Genomic DNA, 24,194 nt, shown 5'->3' on the forward strand with positions numbered 1-24,194 from the left:
TTTCTCTGTGCAGATCCTCTGATGCTGGTTGTAATGATGTTTCGTCTGAGGTGTGTTATGGAGCTGTGTTTCGTCTGAGGTGTGTTATGGAGCTGTGTTTCGTCTGAGGTGTGTTATGGAGCTGTGTTCCTGTGCGTCCGGGTTTACAGGCTCATGTCTGGTGTGTCTGGTGTGCTTGGTTAACGCTGCTATTGTTCTGAGTAGTTCTGAGCTTCTTCTAATGCGCTGAGCAGAACGCATCCACTTCCTGTCCCAGTGATGTAATGGTAGATCTAATGATGGGATGGATGGGGATGATTCATGAGCTCGTCTGCAGCGGAGACAGAGCTTCTGGATGCCGGCCAAGCAGAGAGGGTTTAGTCTGAGGCCTCTGCGCCGTACCGCACGTCTCTGCCTGAACTGTCTGAGACGCCGCGCTCGGCCACACCCCCCAGCTGATCACGCTAGGCCACACCCCCCAGCTGACATGCTAGGCCACACCTCCAGCTGATCTCTCTCCTCCTCTCCACTCTCTCTCTCTCATCCTCTCCACTCTCTCTCCCTCCCTCCCTCCCTCCCTCTCTCCCTTTCTCTCTCTCCCTCTCTCTCTCTTCTCTCTCTTTCTGTCTCATCCCCTCTCACCGAATGGTCAAAGTGCTTGTGACATCAGAGTGACATCGACTATGGGATCCGGGAGGGAGGGAGGGAGGGAGGGAGGGAGGGAGGGAGGAAGGAAGGAAGGATGGTTTGACTTGAGAGAGGGAGGGAGGGAGGGAGGGAGGGAGGGAGGGAGGGAGGAAACTGAGGTAAATGGATTTGGTTATTGGTTTATTGTGAAAGAGATGTCAGTGTTATTTAGTTATCTTTGATATGCAGAAATGGCTGGCTGGTCACAACGGGTCAACATCCATGTCACTCACTCGAGGTCACCAGTCTCTCTGTGAAGAACAGACCTGTCATCCACCCTCCCACTAACCTACAGTACAGAGTCACCACAACATCAGAAGGATGTAGGATGTTAGGATGTTCTGTGTTCTGGACTGGGATGTTCTGTGTTCTGGACTGGGATGTTCTGTGGTCTGGACTGGAATGTTCTGTGGTCTGGACTGGGATGTTCTGTGTTCTGGACTGGGATGTTCTGTGTTCTGGACTGGGATGTTCTGTGGTCTAGACTGGGATGTTCTGTGGTCTAGACTGGGATGTTCTGTGTTCTGGACTAGGATGTTCTGTGGTCTGGACTGGAATGTTCTGTGGTCTGGACTGGGATGTTCTGTGTTCTGGACTGGGATGTTCTGTGGTCTAGACTGGGATGTTCTGTGTTCTGGACTAGGATGTTCTGTGGTCTGGACTGGAATGTTCTGTGTTCTGGACTGGGATGTTCTGTGGTCTGGACTGGGATGCTAGGAGGTACTGTGGTCTGGACTTAGACCTGAGATTGTAGTTAGAGTGTGTGTTTGTGTGTGTGTGTGTGTGTGTGTGTGTGTGTGTGTGTGTGTGTGTGTATGCGCAGATGGCCAGCTGTGTGACCTGTGTGTGTGTGTGTCGACCCTGCAGGCCCCACGCTGCCCAGACAGAGCCCCCAGGTGCAGAACGGACCCTCGCCGGAGGAGCTGGACCTGCAGAGGAGGTAAGAACCTGAAGCTCACTGACATACTGCAGAGATCCATGTGTAGAGGTCGCTCCCTCCCTCCCTCTCTCTGTCCCTCTCTATCCCTCTCTCTCTCTCTCTCTCTCTCTATCCCTCTCCCTTCCTCTCACTCTCCCTCCCTCCGCCTCCCTCCCTTTCGCTCTCCTCTCTCTATCTCTCTCCCTCTCCCTCCCTCTCTCCCTTCCTCTCTCCCTCCCTCCCTCCCTTCCTCCCTCTGTCTCTCTCTCCCCCTCTCTCTCCCTCCCTCCCTCTCTCCCTCCCTCTCTCTCTCCCTCCCTCTGTCTCTCTCTCCCCCTCTCTCTCCCTCCCACTCTCTCTCTCTCTCTCTCTCTCCCTCCCTCTCTCCCTCCCTCTCCCTCTCTCCCTCTCTCTCTCTCTCTCTCTCTCTCCCTCTCTCTCTCTGGTTAAGTGAGGCTGTGGTGTTTGGCTGGCGCCAGGTGTTGTTGTGCCAGCTCATTCCCTTGGCAGCCAGCTCTGCTCAGCTCAGATACAGCAGAGCACCACACTGGAGGAGAGGAGAGGAGAGGGGGAGAGGAGAGGAGAGGAGGGGTGAGGAGGGGGGAGAGGGGAGAAGAGGAGGGGGGAGAGGAGGGGAGGGAGATAGAGAGGGGGCCTCAAAGTATTCAGAACGCTGCAGCGCCTGTGGTTTCCAAGCTACCTATGTTTCCAAGCTCTCCCATGTAACCCCCCCCCCCACCTTCCTCCGCACACTTCATCGGTTTCCAGTTCCAGCCGACATCATATTCCAGACCTGGGTGCTCTGCTCTCCTACAGGGAGATAAAGAGAACAGCTTCTCCCGATCTGCAGACAATGTCCAGGCTCCGAACTCCGGCTCTCCATTCTTCCCCCTGTGCTGGCTGCCTGCAGTCGTACCGCCGTCCCTACGAGGACGCAGGGCTCCCCTCTGTCCTCTCTGGTTCGGGATGAGCTCCCGTCTGTCCTCTCTGGTTCGGGATGAGCTCCCGTCTGTCCTCTCTGGTTCGGGATGAGCTCCCGTCTGTCCTCTCTGGTTCGGGATGAGCTCCCGTCTGTCCTCTCTTGTTCGGGATGAGGTCCCGTCTCTCCATGTGAAGAGGACGGCGGAGTCTCCACCTGTCTTTCCCAGGAGACTCCAGACATGTCCCTGTAGATGACACCTGGGCTCCTCCGCTGATCTCTCCACCGCGTACCTTCGCCCGGCGGTCTCTCTCTGTCGCCTGGTCTTACTGAGACCTTCAGGACATGCTGGTGTGTGATAGAGAGGCGGGGCCTGACAGCTGAGGGAGGAGCCAACACATCAGATCCCCCCTGCTGAGCACTGGATCACACTGCAACATAGAGGCATAGACACCAACCCTGGCGTGCGTGCGTGTGTGCTTACCTGACCATTTTAGGAGAAGAACAACAGTTAGAGGTCAGGTACCTCTGGAAGGATGCGTGTTTGTGGAAGAGAGCTGGGAGGTGTTGGGGTGATGGAGGTGTTGGGGTGAACTCATTAGCGTGTGTAGGTGTGTGTGTGAGGACTTCAAAGGACAGATAGAAAGCAGAGTACGGCTCCAGCTCTCAACTCTCAAACACACACTGCTCTAAATCCCCTCAGGTCCGTCCTCTCCTGCTGCACACACACGCACGCATGCACACACACACACACATGCACGCACGCACAGACACACACACACACACACACAGACGCACACACACTCACACGCATGCACACACACACACACAAACACACACACACACACACACACACAGGGATACAAACAACTCTCTTGTCAGCAAACAGATTAATCTCCCTAAAGGACAATGCTCGTTTTTGACAACCCGGACCTTATTTACGACATATTATAAGACGTTTGACTCACCGAGATCACTTTGGTGTAGTTCGGAGGCCTGTAGAAGAAATGTAAAATCCAGCGCGAGCTAGTATATCCATGTAATGGCGGTGGGGGGGGCAACGAGAATGCAGCTTCTAAAAATCTATTTTCTGCCGCGAAACGGTTGTTTTCATCAATCTGTCTTGATGAATCGCTAGTTGTGCTTACATAGAGCATAACTGTTGTGGTTTTCACTAGGGCTGTATATCATCTTGGATTTCGCGATACGATACGCATCACGATACACAGGTCACGATTCGATACGTATCACGATACAGAGGTCACGATACAATACGATACGATACGATACGTATTGCGATACACACATCATTTACTGAAAGATTTTAAGTGTTCAAGACTGAAAACTGAATGGCTCAAATGCACTATATAGATAACTCAAACTCAATGACTGGACAGAGAGCTAGCTAATAAATATTTTACATTTGATATCCATGCTTTTTAAACTGTCAACATTGTAGTATTTATGGTTTTTCAAAATGATTTATATGTATGCTTTTTTAACTTAATATTGTAGAATATGCTTTTTAAACTGGATTTAAAAATGTAAATCAAAAAAAAAAAAAAAAAATTTTTAAATTTTACAGCGCCCGGCTGTATCGATATTCCGGGCTGAAAGATCGATACAGTATCGCGAGACTACGTACCGCGATGCATCGTTGTATCGATACAATCCTACAGCCCTAGTTTTCACATGCCATGATCTTTAGAAACGTCTTTCAAAACGAAATAGCTTCCTCACTTGCTCCAGCACTAATGCGCACAGCGCGCAATCGTTGCTCCAGCACGCTGTGCGCATGCGTGCTGGAGCAAGTGAGAAAGCTCTTTCGTGTCTAAAGACGTTTCTAAAGATCATATTACAGAGGCATGTGAAAAACCACAACAGGCCTATGCTCTCTATGTAAGCACAACTAGCGATTCATCAAGACAGATTGATGAAAACAACCTTGACATCCCTTTCCCTAGCAGCATCAACCAGCTCTGCCTGGGGAATCTTTAGCTGCTCACAGGCCAGTGCGGAGATGTAGTCCCGCCACCTAGTCCTGGGTCTACCCCGCGGCCTCCTCCCAGCCGGACACGGGAGGGAGGCGCCCAGGAGGCATCCTCACTAGATGCCCGAACCACCTCAACTGGCTCCTTTCAACGCAAAGGAGCAGCGGCTCTACTCCGAGTCTCTCCCGGATGACTGAACTTCTCACCCGATCTCAATCAATCAATCAAAGCTTTATTTGTATAGCGCATTTCATACCCAGAGGCAACACAATGCGCTTTACAGAGAACAAGGGAGGTGGGCATACGACCCACTCTCTACATATTCCAGAGGGAAGCAAAAAAACAGTAATCACCCGGGGGCCAGATAAGTGAGCTGTAAAAATTCTTCCCTGACCCCTCTCAACAAGGCGATCGAGCAAGCTCCAGGAGTATGTTTGTCTACCGGCTAAGAACATTTATGAAGCAATACATTGCATTGAATTACATTTCAGAGTGAGAGAGGCTAAAAGCATCATAGGAGAGAGAATATTCTACGGACATGCTACATCATCCACAGTAGACACAGGGGTATCTATCGGACTTCGTGAGGTCTGCTGGTGACAGTGGGGCATCCACTGAACCTGGTTAGAAGATAGGAGGGAGAGAGAGAGGCACCAGGGAGAGGGAAGGCAGAGGGAAGGCAGAGCAGGGTTAGTAGCAAATAGAGCCATTCAGACCACACAGATATTGAAACAGGCAACCTGGGGCAGGCTCCTGGAATATATTTGTCTAATGGCTAAGAACATTTAAAGAACAATAAATAATATTAAATTAAGATCTCTCAGGGAGACCCCAGCCACCCTCCGGAGAAAACTAATTTCGGCCGCTTGTATCCGTGATCTCGTTCTTTCGGTCATGACCCATCCTTCATGACCATAGGTGAGGGTGGGGACGAAGATAGACCGGTAGATCGAGAGCTTTGCCTTTTGGCTCAGCTCTCTTTTCGTCACAACAGTGCGGTAAAGCGACTGCAGAACCGCACCAGCTGCTCCGATTCTCCGGCCAAACTCCCTCTCCATGGTTGCCTCACTCGTGAACAAGAACCCCAGATACTTGAACTCCTTCACTTGGGGTAAGGACTCATTTCCTACTCGGAGCGGACAGGCCACCGGTTTCCTGCTGAGAACCATGGCCTCAGATTTAGAAGTGCTGATTCTCATCCCAGCCGCTTCACACTCAGTTGCGAACCTATCCAGAGAGTGCTGGAGGTCGCAGGCAGATGATGCCATCAGGACCACATCATCTGCAAATAGCAGCGACGTGATCCCCAGCTCACCGAACTGCAAACCCACCTCCCCACGGCTACGCCTCGATATCCTGTCCATGAAAATCACAAACAGGATTGGTGACAAAGCGCAGCCCTGGCGGAGGCCAACCCCCACCGGAAAGGAAGACGACTTACTGCCGAGGACCCGGACACAGCTCTCGCTCTGGGTGTACAGGGATTGGATGGCCCTAAGTAGGGACCCCCTCACCCCATACTCCCGCATCACCCTCCACAAGACCTCTCGAGGGACCCGGTCGTAAGCCTTCTCCAAGTCCACAAAACACATGTAGACAGGTTGGGCAAACTCCCAAGCCCCCTCCAAGATCCTCGCGAGAGCTGGTCGGTGGTTCCACAACCAGGACGAAATCCGCATTGTTCCTCTTCGATCTGAGGTTCGACTATCGGCCGGACCCTCCTTTCCAGCACCTTGGAGTAAACTTTCCCTGGGAGGCTGAGTAATGTGATGCCTCTATAATTGGCACACACCCTCTGGTCCCCTTTTTTGAATATTGGGACCACCACCCCAGTCTGCCACTCCTTTGGCACTGATCCAGACTTCCACGCAATGTTAAAGAGGCGTGTCAACCAAGACAGCCCCTCAACACCCAGCGCCTTCAGCATTTCTGGACGGATCTCATCAGTCCCTGGGGCTCTGCCACTGTGGAGTTGTTTGACTACCTCAGTGACCTCCTCCAAGGAAATTGACGACCCCCCATCATCTTCCGGCTCTGCCTCGATCGTAGAGGGTGGATTAGTCGGGTTCAGGAGTTCCTCAAAGTGCTCCTTCCAACGCTCAACAACCTCCTCAGTTGAGGTCAGCAGTGTCCCCTCCTTGCTGTATACAGCTTGGATGATCCCCCGCTTTCCCTTCCTGAGGTGTCTGATGGTCTTCCAGAAACACTTTGGTGCCGACCGAAAGTCCTTCTCCATGGTTTCTCCGAACTCCTCCCACTGCCTTGGTCACGGCCGAAGCCGCAGCCCTCCGGGCCAGTCGATACCCTGCAACTGCTTCTGGGGTCTCCCGGGCTAACATAACCTCCTTCTTCAGTTGGACGGCTTTCCTGACCACCGCTATCCACCATGGTGTCCGAGGGTTACCGCCCCTTGAGGTACCTATGGCCCTCAGGCCACAGCTCCCAGCCGCAGCTTCAGCAATGGAGGCTTTGAACACCGACCACTCATGCTCGATGTCCCCAACCTCCACAGGGATGCCTGAGAAGCTCCCCCGGAGGTGGCAATTGTAATCTCTCCGGACAGGCTATTCCTCCAGACATTCCCAGTTCACCCTCACTACACGCTTGGGTTTTCCAGGTCTGTCCAGAAGCTTCCCCCGCCATCGAAACCAGCTCACCACCAGATGGTGATCAGTGGACAGCTCTGCCCCTCTCTTTACCTGAGTGTCCAAAACACATGGCCTCAGATCAGATGATACGATAACGAAATCGATCGTCGACCTTTGACCTAAGGTGTTCTGATGCCAGGTGTACTTGTGGGCATCCTTGTGTTCGAACATGGTGTTTGTTATGGACAAACCGTGACTAGCACAGAAGTCCAACAACAAAACACCACTCAGGTTCAGATCATGGTGGCCATGTCTCCCAATCTCGCCCCTCCAAGTTTCTCCATCATTTCCTACGTGTGCATTGAAGTCCCTCAGTAGGACAGTGGAGTCCCCTGCAGGAGCCCCAAATAGGACTCCACTTAGGGTCTGCAGGAAGGCCGAGTACTCTGAACTGCTGTTCGGTGCATAAGCACAAACCACAGTCAGTCCCCCCCCCCCACAGTCCTAAGGCGCAGGGAGGTGACCCTCTCGTCCACTGGGGTGAACTCCAGCACAGAGGCGCTCAGCTGGGGGCTAGCTAGTATAGCCACACCTGCCTTACGCCTCATACCGTGAGCAACTCTGGAGAAGAACAGGGTCCAACCCCTATCCAGGAGCCGGCGCCGGTGCTCTGTGTGGAGGTTAGCCCCACCAGGTGTAATTGGTATCACTCCACCTCCCTCACAAGCTCCGGCTCCTTCCCTCCCAGCGAGGTCACGTTCCATGTCCCCAGAGCCAGCCTTTGCCGCCCGGGTCCGGTCCGTCGGTGCCCCCCGCCTTCACCGCCACCTAGTTGGCAGCGCACCCGACCCCGACAATTCCTCCCGCGGGTGGTGGGTCCACGGAACGATAGAGGATGAGATGGTGTTGCCATGTTGCTTGTTCGGGCTGGGCCCGGCCGGGCTACGTGGCTCGCAGGCGGGCCCTCCGTCTGGGCCTGGCTCCAGACGAGGGCCCCCGGATTCCTCCGGGCCGGGTCTCTCTTCCTTTTAGTTGTTCTGTCATCAGGGTTTTTTTTACCTGTAACCCCAGGTAGGGGGGCTAGGGGGTACTACCACTTGCCCAAGGTGGACCCCCAGACTAGTGGAGGGAAGGAGGCGTCTTACTTCTCCATTCTAGTTTTGCACAGAAAACTAGCCACTGCCCTATTCTGAAAGTTAAAAAACGTAATTTATAAACTACTTTAGCTTAACATAACATCTATCTGTCTATTATTGATCGGAACAGAATGTTCTATCTATTTAAGCATACATAGGTATACATTTCTGGGGGACGCACGCAGGCGATACGTTCCCCTCAATATTTACAACATGTACATAAAATTTTACCAGAATGCAGGAAATTAGGTGTGTGATGACCAAAAAATCCTGAGGGAGGATCTGGACCACAGCCACCCATCAACTGATGAAACGGACTAGGCTAATTCATTTGAACTTGATTGAAGACAAAAAAAAGAAAGATTTTAACAAAATGTTCTGGATATAGCCTTCTACTCTTGGGTGTGAGGAAGACATTCTTAGAGATTCTCCTCAGTGAAACACAATCATTCATTCAAGAAAATTGCATATGTTTGCAAACTAAAACAAGTGAACACAATTTTACAATCGAAAAATGCTTATGAGACCATGATTTTACTTATATGGGGCAAAAGTGTTTTTCCATCGATATCTCTGTCAAATATGCTGCGATCGCGCCCAAAATTTGAAGGGAGCTCGTACACGGTAATATGTGCAGGCATGTATAACCACATATTTGCAGGTCCAGTCATTCTGGAGAAAATGGGAACGCGACTTTTGTCCCGCGCGACTTTTGACCCGGCTCTCCCCCATCTAAACAAAAAAACTAATTGATTTGGCATACGATCTACCCACAAAGCATGGTCTTGTCATCTAACCACGCAGATATTAATATTTTTAGTGCTATATTTACCATAGTCGTCTTCATTCTCTGAAGCGATGTATCGAAGTCATTCATTAAGCGAGTCGAAACATAGACACACACACACACACACATACATACATACATACACGCACTTTCACGGAGTGAAAACAGCAGCAACACATTCGGTGACGTCACGCGGAAGTACGGTGGCTACCGCGCTTGCGCAAGCGGTTTCACATACAGCTGCGCTGGTTGGAGCGAACGTGTATGTATGTATGTATGTATGTGTGTGTGTATGTATGTAGGCTATGTTCGATCTCATACATACACACATACACACACACACACACACATACACACATGGTCTTGTAATGTGTGAACAAGCAACCCTTCGTGGTACACGTGACAGACACACAGACACACATACATACATACACGCACCACTGAGCTCACAACTCACAACGCAAACAGTCATTCGGTCACGTGAGCTCCCCCATTCATTTAAAGCACGATCGAACTACCGCGCATGTGCGCATGTTTTGTAGTGAGCTGTGCTGGTTAACGCGAACGTTTGTGTATGTATGTATGTTTGTGTGTATGTATATACATACACACATACACACATATATACATACACGTTGTAAGTAAGCTTGGAACAAGCAACCAAAATGGCACTTTTCACACCCCATACACACACACACACACACACACACACACACACACACACACACACACACACAGTCAATGTGTGTGTGTGTGTGTGTGTGTGTGTAGATAAGACCTTGGTCTGAGTACTGCAGTAGTGCTGTGCTGGGAATGAAGAGAGCTGTGACCTCACTCTGAGTGGGCGGAACAGGTCCAGAACAGTGTGTCATACTAATGTTTCACACTGTATGACACTGCAGCTTCACCATGGTGACAGTACTACAGCAGGGCTGTGTGTGCGTCTGTGTGTGCATGTGTGTGTGTGTGTGTGTGTGTGTGTGTTTGTGATGAGCAATCTGCAGCACAAAAGTGTGATATGACTTTATGTTGCCGCCTCATAAAGTAGACCTGCTCCCCATCAGAGCGATCTGATTGGTTCCTCCTGGCACGCTTCTCATGTTAACTCCATCATTAACTAGGAGATTATAGGACATGCACTCACATGAACACACACACACACACGCAGATGTGCGCACATACAGTACACACACAGACGCACACACACACACACAATATGGGCGAGTGTTTGAGAGAGGTGTTTGACTTGCTCGTCTGTTAGTCCAGGCTTAGACGTGATGACATCACCATCCAGCAGAGAACCATCCATCTAGCTCTGTAGCTGCAGTAGGTCCTGTTACCTGCTCAGAACACCACTGGACCAATCACACGCCTCTTCATGTCCCTTGACCCATGACCTCAGAGAACCTGACGTATCACACACACACACACACACACACACACACACACACACACACACACACACGCTCAGTTCAGTAGTAAAGAATTCCTTTACCCTGACTCTCACCCAAGCTCCTTTTAAGGCTATCTGACCCAATCCTGACTGACCCAATCCTGACTGGGTCTGCTTGGTTCTGTTCTGGGGAGAGGTGTGTGTGTGTGTCTGTGTGTCTGTGTGTGTGTGTGTGTGTGTGTGTGTGTGTGTGTGTGTGTGTGTGTGTGTGTGTGTGTGTGTGTGTGTGTATGTGTGTGTGTGTGTGTGTGTGTAATGCATCTGGCTCTCATCTTCTCTCTGCTGGAGCTGCGGTCCTGCCTCCGTATTTAGCATCACAGTCAATGCAGCAGGCTGGCTGATGTAATCCTGTGATGTAAACTCAATACACTCACACACACACACACACACACACACACACACACACACACACACACACACACAGCTTTCCGAAAATGAACAGTCCAGGACATGACAGTCCTGACCTTGGTGTAGTGTTGGGTACCATAGTTAGCCGCTGCCTGTCTATAATCAGGCCAGCCTTGTCAGAGCCTTGATGGATGTCAAGGTTCCACCTTTTATAAATAACTATCTAATGGTGAAATTGTTGAGGACTCTGGTCATCGTAGTTTCCTGTTACATAGCCATCCATTATCTGGCCTTGTAGTTGGACTACAACACCACAGCTATTTTAACACTCAGAGCTAATGGCTGGGGTATGCTCTGTGTCATTGACTGCCATTCGAACCACAATGGAAAACTAAAATTAAACTATGACTAGTACAGTGCTCCTGTTCAGAATCTCCTGTTCAGAATCTCCTGTTCAGAACCTCCTGTTTAGAACCTTCTATTTAGAACATGTTTAGAACCTGTTTGGAACCTCCTGGTAGAACCTGTTTTGGAACCTCCTGTTCAGAAACTGCTGTTTAGAACCTCTTTAGAACATCAGAGGGAGGCGAGAGTTAAATTGAGATGTGTGTGAGAGAGAGAGCAGATGTGATGAAGAGGGGGAGAGAAAATAGAAGGAGAGAGAGAAGGATAACAGTGTGATAACAGACAGGAGAGAGAGAGAGGAGGAGGATAACAGAGTGATAACAGACAGGAGAGAGAGAGAGAGAGGAGGAGGATAACAGTGATAACAGACAGGAGAGAGAGAGAGAGAAGGATAACTGTGATAACAGACAGGAGAGAGAGAGAGAGAGGGATAACAGAGTGATAACAGACAGGAGAGAGAGAGAGAGGGTGATAACAGAGTGATAACAGACAGGAGAGAGAGAGAGAGGGTGATAACAGAGTGATAACAGACAGGAGAGAGAGAGAGAGAGAGAGAGGAGGAGGATAACAGAGTGATAACAGAAAGGAGAGAGAGAGAGGAGGAGGATAACAGAGTGATAACAGACAGGAGAGAGAGAGAGAGAGAGGGTGATAACAGAGTGATAACAGACAGGAGAGAGAGAGAGAGAGAGAGAGAGGAGGAGGATAACAGACAGAGGCTCCAGCTGTCCATCAGCCAAACCCCTCTCTCCCTGCTCAGCTATGGCCTGGACTAGGACAGTGCACACAGGCCCACTAAGGTGCATGTGTACGGTATGTGTTTCAAGCTTCATGTCACTCCATTTATGAACATTCACAGAAAACATATTTAAGGGTAAGCAAGCCAATGACAACACACCAAATTCTTGAATGACCACATGGAATGCAGCCTGTCTGTTTATTTTCAACTCTCAAATACATTCTGTGCTCTGTCACGCACACACACACACACACACACACACACACACACACACACACACACACACACACACACACACACACACACACAACAAATGAATATTTGGATCACATACTTTGGGAATGTGGCCATGTTGCTGATGCTGTGTTTCCACTGGGTTACATGGGACAAGCATGCGGCTTGAAGAGTTTTCTTACCACCCCTCTACCACTCTCTCTCTCTGTCTCTCTCTCTCGCTTTCTCTGTCTCTCTTTCTCTCTCTCTCTCTCTCTCTCTCTCTTTCTCTCTCTCTCTCAATTGAATTCAAAGTGCTTTATTGGCATGGGAAACATATGATTATCACAAAAACTGTAAATACAGTTATACTAAAGACAGATATACTGGAGAACGTATACCGTCCCTCTCTAACATCCCCGGTTAATTCAGAGTATGAGGGTGAGATTGGAGACATGAGGCAGAGTAATGGCTGTGGGTGTGAGAGTGTGAGGCTGGGGGAGGAGCCTGGCTGGACCTCTGGAGCACATCTGCCAGGTGGAGAAACAGCTCTGCTCAAGGTCAGCGGTCAGGGCTGGAGGACCAGTGGGCCGTGGGGGACGTCTGCGCTAAGTCGCTAAATGCTGGATCAAGGCCTCATAGGCGGACGTATGCGCTGTTACATGCTGCTGTACAGTAAAGTAGCGCTATGCTAACAGCTGTTACATGCTGCTGTACAGTAAAGTAGCGCTATGCTAACAGCTGTTACATGCTGCTGTACAGTAAAGTAGCGCTATGCTAACAGCTGTTACATGCTGCTGTACAGTAAAGTAGCGCTATGCTAACAGCTGAAGAGGCGCTATGCTAACAGCTGTGTTGGGAGCCGGCGAGTGAGCAGATTGACAGTCATTAAGAGAGGAAAGGCTGCTGATGCTGTTTTGCTGATGATTTATTTTATTTGATTATAGTGTCATGCACTCAAGGTGCCCGGCCTGCACAGGCTAATAAGACTGTTAAGACACTTACATACATTTTGCAATGTGTAGAAATAATATCTAATGTATTTTTTCTTCTCTCCCTTGCTTTACAAATGAAATGAAATTTACTACAAAAAAACTGAAATACAATTCGTCTTTCATAGTCATCTAAATACAATGAATAATCAGATACAAATCATTCAACTAAAGAGTACAACTTTCATTTCATCATACAAAAAGGGATCTCGTTTTCAATTTCTGAAAATCCAACACCCATTCTTGCTTGCCTGCTTCCTGTGTGCGCGTGTGTGTGTGTGGGGGGGGGGGGTGTACGCAAGCACCCACCCACACATGCAGACACACACACACACACACACACACACACACACAAGGTAATGCTCTTGGATCACCAGATCTTCTTGGCTCGCACTCAGCCTGATCCGGTCTGCTGCTGGTTTGTTGGACACATGGAACAGGAGTGTTGTTATAGAGTTGCACCGGGTCTTCGCTAGAATAGCCCCATATGGGCCATCTGGGCCACCATCCAATCAAACAGAGCTGCTCCGACACTCTGAGCCAATGGGGAAAGCCGCTCTGACCAACTGGACTCTGCGGTTGCCAGGTTTGCGTTTCTGCAGTGTCAGGTTCCTCTGGATGTCTCGATTAAGGACAGCAGGGTAACTCTGTTGCTCTGTTGTTCACCAGCTGCCAGTGTTAGTGCTGTGGGTTGGTGTGGAAGCTCCTGAACGCAGCTTTGACTGTAGAATGACTTCTGGCTTCAGTTGTTCTCTCTCTCCTGAGGAGGCTCTTCGGCGCAGCTTATGTCTTAAAGCTATGACTGTAGATACTGTAGAATGAATTATGCTCCTGAGTACAGCCCTCTCTCTCTCTCTCTCTCTCTCATTCTCACTCACTCTCCTGTAATAGAGAGACCAGGGTGATTTCTTCTCTCGTAGTAAGTTGTTGGTAGACGTCGGGAATCAGGCCGTACAGCCGCCCACGCTCGCCTAGCAACCGTTCCCCAGGCAACATGTGTCAGAAGGCGAGATGCCAAATGGATCTGCAAGGTTCTTCACAGCTTTGAGGCCCTTGGAGAGAGGAGAGGAGACAGGAGAGAGGAGGAAGATAGGGAGATAGAGAGAAATAAGAGGGGGAGAGAGGAGAAGAGGAATAGTGAGAGAGGAGATAGGAGGAAGAGAGAGGAGAGGAGGAAGAGAGAGGAGAGGAGGAAGAGAGAGAGTTGAGAGGAGGAAAAGAGAGAAGAGATGAGACAAACCTGACTTCACCCTTCAGCTGGAGGCTGAGCCCTGTGAGACGATGACAGGGGACTTTCATAGAGCACGCCTTTTTAGGGTTAGGGTTATAGAGATGTGTAGTTATGGTTAGGGTTATAGAGATGTGTAGTTATGGTTAGGGTTATATAGATGTGTAGTTATGGTTAGGGTTATAGAGATGTGTAGTTATGGTTAGGGTTATATAGATGTGTAGTTATGGTTAGGGTTATAGAGATGTGTAGTTATGGTTAGGGTTATAGAGATGTGTAGTTATGGTTAGGGTTATATAGATGTGTAGTTATGGTTAGGGTTATAGAGATGTGTAGTTATGGTTAAGGTTATAGAGATGTGTAGTTATGGTAAGGGTTATAGAGATGTGTAGTTATGGTTATGGTTATAGAGATGTGGACTTATGGTTAGGGTTAGAGATGTATAGTTATGGTTAGGGTTATAGAGATGTGTAGTTATGGTTAGGGTTATAGAGATGTGTAGTTATGGTTAGGGTTATGAGATGTGTACTTATGGTTAGGGTTATAGAGATGTGTAGTTATGGTTAGGGTTATAGAGATGTGACTGTGATATATCTCTGCAATATCTCTGCAGTTTGGAGAATGATCTCAGTTTGAACCATGAGTGTAGGCTCCTTCCAACTGCCGTACCTAATGGGGGGTTTTATGGTCCTGGCTGAGAGAGCTAGCCTCAGAGCTCAGGAATGTTCTTGTTCAGAAGGTGGACGTTCCTGTAGCATGATGAGATCTTCAACGCTGCTCAGCGTATAAACGCAGGTTTGCAGCATGACGTCATCTTCAACGCTGTAAACACATCTTTGACCCCTCAGCGAATGGCAGACGGACCCTTCTATAATTCTCCCCAGATTTAACACACACACACTCTCTCTCTCTCACAAACAAACTCACTCTCACATACACACACACACACACACACAGCCACACACACACACACACGCACGCATGCACGCACGCACGCACGCACGCACACACACACACACACACACACACACACACACACACACACACACACACACACACACACACACACACACACACACACACACACATACCCCTCTATGGATGCTGTCTCCTCCCTGACAGGTTATATACGACAGGTTGTTCTGGGCTGCTGTGTGTGTTGTGGAGGAATGTTATGAAGTGCTGTGCCAGGGAATGCTGTGTGTTTCAGATAACATTACACATGAAACCCATGCCCTCAGAAATAGACTGCTGAGGACAGGTATGGAATTTCCTCCTCTCCAACATTATCCTACCACACGCGTCTGCCTCCTCATTCCTTAAAATGACTCCTTTCTTTTTCTATGCGGTCCGAATGAGATATGGTGTCTTCCATAGAATGCTGCCACTGAAACTCAGCATTCCAAGTTATAACCACTCAACATTCTACATTATAACCACTAATGCAGCATTCTAAGCTATAACCATTTGGCTTTTTAAGTTCTAAGTAATGGCAGTATAGTTAAGTAGTACCAGTAGTAAGTTCTTGTCTATGCTCATCACCGTTAGCCTATAGCTAGCTACTGCTGCTCATTGCTCCTCACCGTTAGCCTAGCTAGCTACTGCTGCTCTATGCTAGTCACCGTTAGCCTAGCTAGCTACTGCTGCTCTATGCTAGTCACCGTTAGCCTACTGTAGCAAGCTACTGCTACTCCTACCCTTCCCTAGTAAATCACTCAGTATGCTTACTAGGATCCTGTCAGCTCTGTGTGTACTATAGCTGCTAGCTGGCACTGTGATAAGACCCAGTCAACATCCTGTACCACCCGCCTCCTCACACAGCTGCAGGATGGACACTGCTACCTTCCTCTGTTGCAATAAGGCCTGGTACTGTTCTGAAAGCTGTCACGGTGGTAGGGATTGTGATTGGTTAACACTCTGTTAGAACCCCAGCTAGCTTGGAACATGCCCCCTCCTTACCCATACTGCCCTGGGGTGGGTTTGTCCTAATCTCCATAATTATACTACTGACAGGCCTACATACACATAATTATACTACTGACAGGCCTACATACACATAATTATACTACTGACAGGCCTACATACACATTACTGTACACTACTGACAGTAGTCCTGTCTCCTCTCTCCTACTTCTTAATTACTTTGATAAGAGGGAGGAGTTGAGGAGGCACTGGGGCTCTGTGGGACATTTGGGACATCCTACTCCTCCTACCCTCTCCTCCTCCTCCTCCTCCTCTCTCCCCCTCTTCTCTCCGTGAGTCTGACAGATGAATGTGGAGAATGAGGTCAGGTACAGAGGGAGGAGGAGGAGGAGAGAGTCTGGCTCAGGCATGACAGATAGAGACAGAGAAACCCCTTTAAAGTCCCAGAGAGAGAGAAATTGAGACTTTTTTTACGGTGAGAAATTGCTTGAAATTACAGGAGGGAAGGAAAAGAGAAAGAAACAGACAGACAGACAGACAGACAGACAGGCAGACAGGCAGACAGGCAGACTGTACAGGCAGACAGGCAGACAGGCAGGCAGACAGACAGACAGACAGACAGGCAGACAGGCAGGCAGGCAGACAGACAGACAGACTGTACAGGCAGACAGACAGACAGACAGACAGACAGACTGTACAGGCAGACAGACAGACAGACAGACAGACTGTACAGGCAGACAGACTGTACAGGCAGACAGACAGACACAGACAGACAGACAGACAGACAGACAGACAGACAGACTGTACAGGCAGACAGGCAGGCAGGCAGGCAGACAGACAGACAGACAGACAGACAGACACAGACAGACAGACAGACAGGCAGTATTATGAATGGTCCCTCCCAGGGCGGCGTGTGTTCTCCTCAGCCCAGTAGAGATGAGGCATGAGACCAGCTGATGCCAGAGCAGTTTAGAAGACAGAGAGCAGACCGGACAGAAGCGCGTTAGGACAGGGAGGCGGAGCTGGGGGGGGACAGGTGGGGAGTCCAGGAGAGTACAGTGCTGCGTTTCCCAGAGGCATTGATGAACGTAGCGCTACAGTGAACGTTCACCGATGAACGTTCACGTGAACGTACGATGCCTCTGGGAAACTCAGCCCAGGTGGATAGGGTGGTGGGAGGCGATCTGGCAGGTGTGTGCGTGTGCGTGTGGGTGGGTGGTGAAGGTGCCACTAAAATGGACTCACCAGTCAGTCTAAACGCTTTGCTCAACTTGCTCAACTGTCCCAGCCTCTACTCTGAACACTGGTCCCAGTCTCTCCTGTTAACCCTGGACCATGCTGTCCCCTAGTGGTCAGAGTGTTAACTGGACCGAGTGAAGCATAATGTAAGACTTTAGAGATGATTTAGGTTTAAATGGACCAATGTTGATGTTGTGTGGAGGAACACTGGCCTGGTATATACCATATAGACCATGGTTGAACTGAAACTGCTATATATCATGTAGACCTTGGTTGAACAGACTGTGGTTGAACAGAAATACAGCACAGTTTTAGACATGTTCTTTTCTTCTCCTCTTGGAGCTGTGTGAATTAGATTCTGTTTTAACCAGAGCAGTGAATTAGATTCTCTGTTAACCAGAGCAACAAATTAGATTGTGTGTTAAGCCTCGGATACACTAGAAGATTTTCACAATCTTAACAGATTATGAAATGACTGGGAGTATACATTAGACGACTGGCTTCTGCAGATTTTTGTATAACAACTGAAAAACTGGGTATCGCACATTTAACGACTGGACCAGGTGATGGATCATACACTATACGACTTGTCACTCCAACTGAAGCCAACTGAACGTACCAAACTGTCATCGAAACACTCGTGAGAGTGGTAGGCACTGCAACTGACATTATACAAGCACTTGTGCTGTTGCCATAAATGGATCAACACTTTTTCCGTTCCTGTACTCCAATTCGCTCTCCGTTCACCCCTCCCTTCTCTGTTCCTCATTATTATTATTATTTCGCGCTATTTCTTTTTCCTGTATCCGGCCTCCTCTGATTTCATTGGCTATTGACGATAGGCATTCACAGCTGGGTGGTGACGAGTGTACACTACACGATTGTGTCCAGAATCTGCTAAAAAATATCAAACATGTTTGATATGCTCCGACTCGCTCCGACTTGGATCGGGAGAAGTCTGTTCTCATCATACATACACTTGCTGATTTAAATCTGTACCCCTCATACACTTACAGATGTCTGTGCCAAATTGCCACTCCGACTACCCTCAACTAGTGCAGACTGCTGCTGACTAGGACAGACAAGGCAGGATTGTGAATCGTCTATAAAATCGGCCATAATATCTTGTAGTGTATCCTCAGCTTTAGCCAGAGTAATGAATTAGATTTTGTGTTAGCCAGAGTAATGAATTAGATTTTGTGTTAGCCAGAGTAAGGAATTAGATTGTGTGTTAACCAGAGTAATGTTGTTGCTGTGGCTGTCTTCTCTCTGGATCTGCTTCGTTGTGCGTCATTTCAACCACGGGTCCGACCAAGTCACGATCTCCTCTGCTGCTCTGCTGTCTCTACTGTGTGTTTCTACTGCTGTCTACTTGCTCTGCTGTCTCTACTGTCTCTCTACAGCCAGCTCTAGTGTCTCTACTGTGTGTCTCTGCTGCTTTCTATTGGCTTCTCTCTCTCATTTCCTCATTGTTCTGTTTCCATCTCCTCCTAGTAGGTGCTGATCACAGCCGCTGTGCCGTTGAGCAAGGCACTACAGCGTTACAGCGTTACAGCATTACACACCAGCAACACCCAGGTTGACCCTGCGCTGCAGATGCATATTGTCATGTTTGTAATGGATCCTGGTGCTTATCTCTCTCCTCTCCTCCTCTCTCCTCCTCTCCCCTCTCCTCTCTTCCCCCCTCTCCTCTCCCCTCTCACCTGTCCTCCTCTCTCCTCCTCTCCCCCCTCACCTGTCCTTCTCTCTCCTCCTCTCCTCCCTCCTCTCCTCTCCCCCCTCACCTGTCCTCCTCTCTCCTCCTCTCCTCCCTCCTCTCCTCTCCCCCCTCACCTGTCCTCCTCTCTCCTCCTCCTCTCCTCTCCCCAGGCAGCTGGCCGAACTGCAGAGGCAAAAGGAGGTGGAGCGCGAGCGCCTGGAGAAGGAGAGGCAGGAGAGGGAGCGTCTGGAGAGAGAGGTGCTGGAGAGAGAGAGAGAGCGGGAGCGCCTGGAGCGAGAGAGACAGGATCGCGAGCGGGAGAGAGAGAAGGAGCAGGCGGAGAGAGAGCGGGAGAGAGAGCGGGAGAGAGAGCGTCTGGAGCTGGAGAGGGAGCAGCTGGAGAGGGAGCGCGCGGAGCGAGAGATGGTGGAGAGGGAGAAGCAGGAGAGGGAGAGGATGGAGAGAGAGAGAGACCAGCACCAGGAGCAGTTGGACAGAGAGCAGATGGACTGGGAGAGAGGGAGACGCGTCTCCAACGCTGGTGAGTCTCTCTGCTACCTCTCTCTGCGTCTCTCTCACTGACACACAGACACACAGACACACATACACACTCACATTCAGGCATGTCCACACACACACACATGCACACACACACAGACACGCATGCATGCACATGCGCACACACACACACTGACTCACTCAAGCGTAGTAATATGAAGCTGTAAAGGAGAGGAGAGGATAGAGCACACAACCCTACAGAGACGGCTCCACTACACCACTACACTACTGAGCCAAGAGGTGTGAGTAGCCTTACCATTCTCTCTCTCTCTCTCTCTCTCTCTCTCTCTCTCTCTCTCTCTCTCTCTCTTTTTTCTCTCATTCTCCCTCTCTCTCTGTCTCTTTCTCTCTCTCTCTCTCTCTCTCTGCCTCTCTGTCTCTCTCTGTCTCTCTCTCTGTCTGTCTCTCTCTCTCTCTCTCTCTCTGTCCATGGCCTCTGTAGAGCAGGGTCTCAGATAGAGTGGTCTCAGTGGTCTACCTCACCCTGCCGTTAGGCTTGGATCTCAGCCGTCGTCCTGTCCTGGCTCTCTGTGCCATCCTGGCTGCTTGTTAGCCGCGCCCATCTGCTTGCTAGAGAGGAACAGATTGAGAAGCACTGGGGCATGGGGGAAGTGTGTGTGTGTGTGTGTGTGTGTGTGTGTGTGTGTGTGTGTGTGTGTGTGTGTGTGTGTGTGTGTGTGTGTGTGTGTGAGAGAGAGTGTATGTATGTGTGTGTGTGTGTGTGTGTGTGTGTGTGTGTGTGTGTGTGCGCGCGCGCGCATGTGCGTGCATGCGTATGTGTGTTTGAAGAGCTGGAAGACACTGCACACACCCTACTCCCTGCCTCTCCATCTTGTAGTGTAGTATTAAGGTTGTAGTATTGAGGATATAGTATTGAAGGTGTGGTATTGAGGGTGTGGTATAGAGAGTGTAGTATTATAGGTGCAGTATTGAGGGGTTGGTATTAAGGGTGTGGTATTGAGGGTGTAGTATTGAGGCTGTAGTATTGAGGGTGTAGTATTGAGGGTGTAGTATTAAGGCTGTAGTATTGTGGGTGTAGTATTGAGGGTGTAGTATTAAGGCTGTAGTATTGAGGCTGTAGTATTAAAGGGTGTGGTATTGAGGGTGTAGTATTGAGGGTGTAGTATTGAGGGTGTAGTATTGAGGGTGTAGTATTGAGGGTTGTAGGTTGTAGTACTGTACTGGAGACTGAACATGCATTCTCACTTAAAAGTGGGTGGAAGCAATTTAAGGCTGTAGTTTTGAGGGTGTAGTATTGAGGGTGTACTATTAAGGCTGTAGTATTGAGGGTGTAGAATTAAGGCTGTAGTATTGAGGGTGTAGTATTGAGGGTGTAGTATAAAGGCTGTAGTATTGAGGGTGTAGTATTGAGGGTGTAGTATTAAGGCTGTAGTATTGAGGTTGTAGTATTGAGGGTGTAGTATTGAGGGTGTAGTATTGAGGGTGTAGTATTGAGGGTATAGTATTAAGGCTGTAGTATTGAGGGTGTAGTATTGAGCACGGGAACTGGGAGGTAGACACAGGGAACTGATGGAGGACCTGAACTGGTGGCGTGGAGACCAGAGATCTACTTGTGGTGTTGAATTAGGGTGCGGTGACTGACAGACAGACTGACGGTGTGTGTAGTGGTTAGTTAGGGGGTTGTGTTGGTGTGTAGTGGTTAGTTAGGGGGTTGTGTTGGTGTGTAGGGTTGTGAAGTGGGTGGGAGGTAGTGTGATCATTACTGGGTCAGTAGGAGACGTGATTGGCTGGTTCAGTACCAGTCTCCTCAACTGGGCCAGATATCTCCATCACTGGTCTAAAAAATACATCACCATGCCAACGCCAGCCCCACCCTCAGGGAACATCACACATGTCAATCATAATACAATTACATTAGATCTTCAGCCTGCCTATAACACACACACACACACACACAAACGGCATGCCGATACTGGGGTGTGTTTTGGGTCTTTGCTGTGTGATAGCTGCAATGCTGTGTTTTAATGCTTTCTAAATTGTCTTTCCAGCAGGATAATCCTGTGTGTGTGTGCGTGTGTGCGTGCGTGCGCGCGCGCACAGCTTCTCAGGTTCTCCTGGTTTTATGTAATCAGATCTCAGAGCTCGTCCTGCTGTGTCAATAACTGCTCAGCCATGTTAATGGAGGAATTGGCTAATAACACGTTATTACAGGTCTGGAGGCAGTTAGACGAGGAATAACTCCATGTTGTCTGTCACTGATTTTCTAGGCTCCCACCTTCATTATCACTGAACAAGTGGGTCCTTGTGTGAATAAAACACGAACCTACTCAATCTGGAGCCATACCTCGTCTGTGTGTGTGCGTGTGTGACTGGCGTCCCTGTGTGTGTGTGTGTGTGTGTGTGTGTGTGTGTGTGTGTGTGTGTGTGTGTGTGTGTGTGTGTGTGTGTGTGTGTGTGTGTGTGTGTGTGTGTGTGAAGCTGTGTTCTTGTTATGCACTCATTACTCTGGGATGGTAGAGCAAAGCTGGGGCCTAGATCACAATACCTGCCCCGAGCCATGGATGGAGGGAGGGACAGAGGGAGGTACAGTTAAGAGGGAGGGAATTAGAGGAAAGAAAGAAAGAAAGAGAAAGAAAGAAAGAAAGAAAGAAAGAAAGAAAGAAAGAAAGAAAGAAAGAAAGAAAGAAAGAAAGAAAGAAAGGCAAGGACAATCATCTGTGAACAATCTCTGCAGTTACTGGAACTGTATCTGAAGCACATTGTGAGCATTCAGAACAAGAACAAGCCAACAGTCTGCTAGAGAGAGGAAGAAGCAGTGTGTACTGTGGAGAGATGGAGAGAGATGGAGAGAGATTTAGAGATAGATGGACAGGGAGATGGAGAGAGAAATTTAGAGATAGATGGACAGAGATGGAGAGAGAGATTTATAGACAGATGGAGAGATAGATGGAGAGAGTTGGAGAGATGAAGCAGTACATACTGTAGAGATGTGGAGAGATAGATGGAGAGAGAGTGAGAGAGATGGAGAGAGATGGAGAGACATGCAGATAGATGTAGAGATGAGGCAGTACATACTGTAGAGATGTGGAGAGATAGATGGAGAGAGAGATGGAGAGAGATGAAGAGACATGCAGATAGATGTAGAGATGAGGCAGTACATACTGTAGAGGGGGAGGGTCCTGGAAGTAGGGCAGGATGGTGCTCCAAGGGTGTGCATGTGCATATTGGTACGTGTTTGTTCATGAAGTGTGCCTCAAGATATGCGAGAGGGTTGTGTGTGTGTGTGTGTGTGTGTGTGTGTGTGTGTGTGTGTGTGTGTGTGTGTGTGTGTGTGTGTGTGTGTGTGTGTGAGTGAGATTGGGGGGGGGGGGCATGTTTGCACAGCAGGAGGCCATCAGGCATCAGGTCAGAACTGAGCAAGGCTGAGCGTGTATTTGTGCTGCGTGTGTGCGTGTGTGTGTGTGAGCAGGGTGTGTGACTGTAGGCTGTCAGCCTAGCTGCCAGGACTAGGGAGGGTCAGTGGAGCAGAATGAGGCCAGCACAAAGGATTAGCAACATTAGCCCCTTAGCAAACATATGTCGCCTCCAGCAGCTAGGCTAGCTAGCCACACACCAGCACACAGCTAGGCTAGTCTACACTAGGGAGCCACACAACAATACACAGCTAGGCTAGGCTACGCTAGCTAGCCACACAACAATATACAGCTAGGCTAGGCTGCGCTAGCTAGCCACACAACAATATACAGCTAGGCTAGGCCACACAACAATACACAGCTGGGCTAGGCTAGGCTATAGGCCAGCCTCACAATAATACACAGCATGGATAATTCAGGACCTACATGATCACCCAGCAACATCACACCCATCTCAGCTGCTTATTAAGACACATACTGTAGATACACACACACACACACACACACACACACACACATAGACCCTGCTATGTTCTAGACCTGGTATGTTTAGGCTAGGCCCTGCTGTGTTCTAGACCCTGGTGTGTTCTAGACCTTGCTACAGTATGTTCTAGACCCTGGTGTGTTCTAGATCATGCCGTGTTCTAGGCCCTTGTGTGTTCTAGACCTTGCTGTGTTCTAGGCCCTTGTGTGTTCTAGACCTTGCTATGTTCTAGACCCTGGTGTGTTCTAGATCATGCTGTGTTCTAGGCCCTTGTGTGTTCTAGACCTTGCTGTTTTCTAGGCCCTTGTGTGTTCTAGACCTTGCTGTTTTCTAGAGCCTTGTGTGTTCTAGACCTTGCTATGTTCTAGACCCTGGTGTGTTCTAGATCATGCTGTGTTCTAGGCCCTTGTGTGTTCTAGATCATGCTGTGTTCTAGGCCCTTGTGTGTTCTAGATCATGCTGTGTTCTAGACCCTTGTGTGTTCTAGATCATGCTGTGTTCTAGGCCCTTGTGTGCTAAGCCCAGTTCACATA

The 24,194-nt window shown here is 49.2% G+C and overlaps 1 protein-coding gene across 1 annotated transcript in view; it reads left to right on the plus strand.

The window, feature by feature from the left end:
• enah (ENAH actin regulator) overlaps positions 1-24,194 on the plus strand; it is a gene marked incomplete at its 5' end in the record, with an annotated part of 80,155 nt that overhangs the window by 38,704 nt on the left and 17,257 nt on the right. The window contains 2 exons of the mRNA XM_084447470.1: positions 1,534-1,606; positions 19,416-19,786. Coding sequence (XP_084303596.1) covers positions 1,534-1,606; positions 19,416-19,786 — 444 coding nt within the window. The remainder of the gene's footprint in view (positions 1-1,533; positions 1,607-19,415; positions 19,787-24,194) is intronic.

The sequence above is a fragment of the Borostomias antarcticus genome, assembly GCF_949987555.1.
Source record: "Borostomias antarcticus genome assembly, chromosome: 12".
Classification (NCBI taxonomy): Eukaryota; Metazoa; Chordata; class Actinopteri; order Stomiiformes; family Stomiidae; genus Borostomias; species Borostomias antarcticus.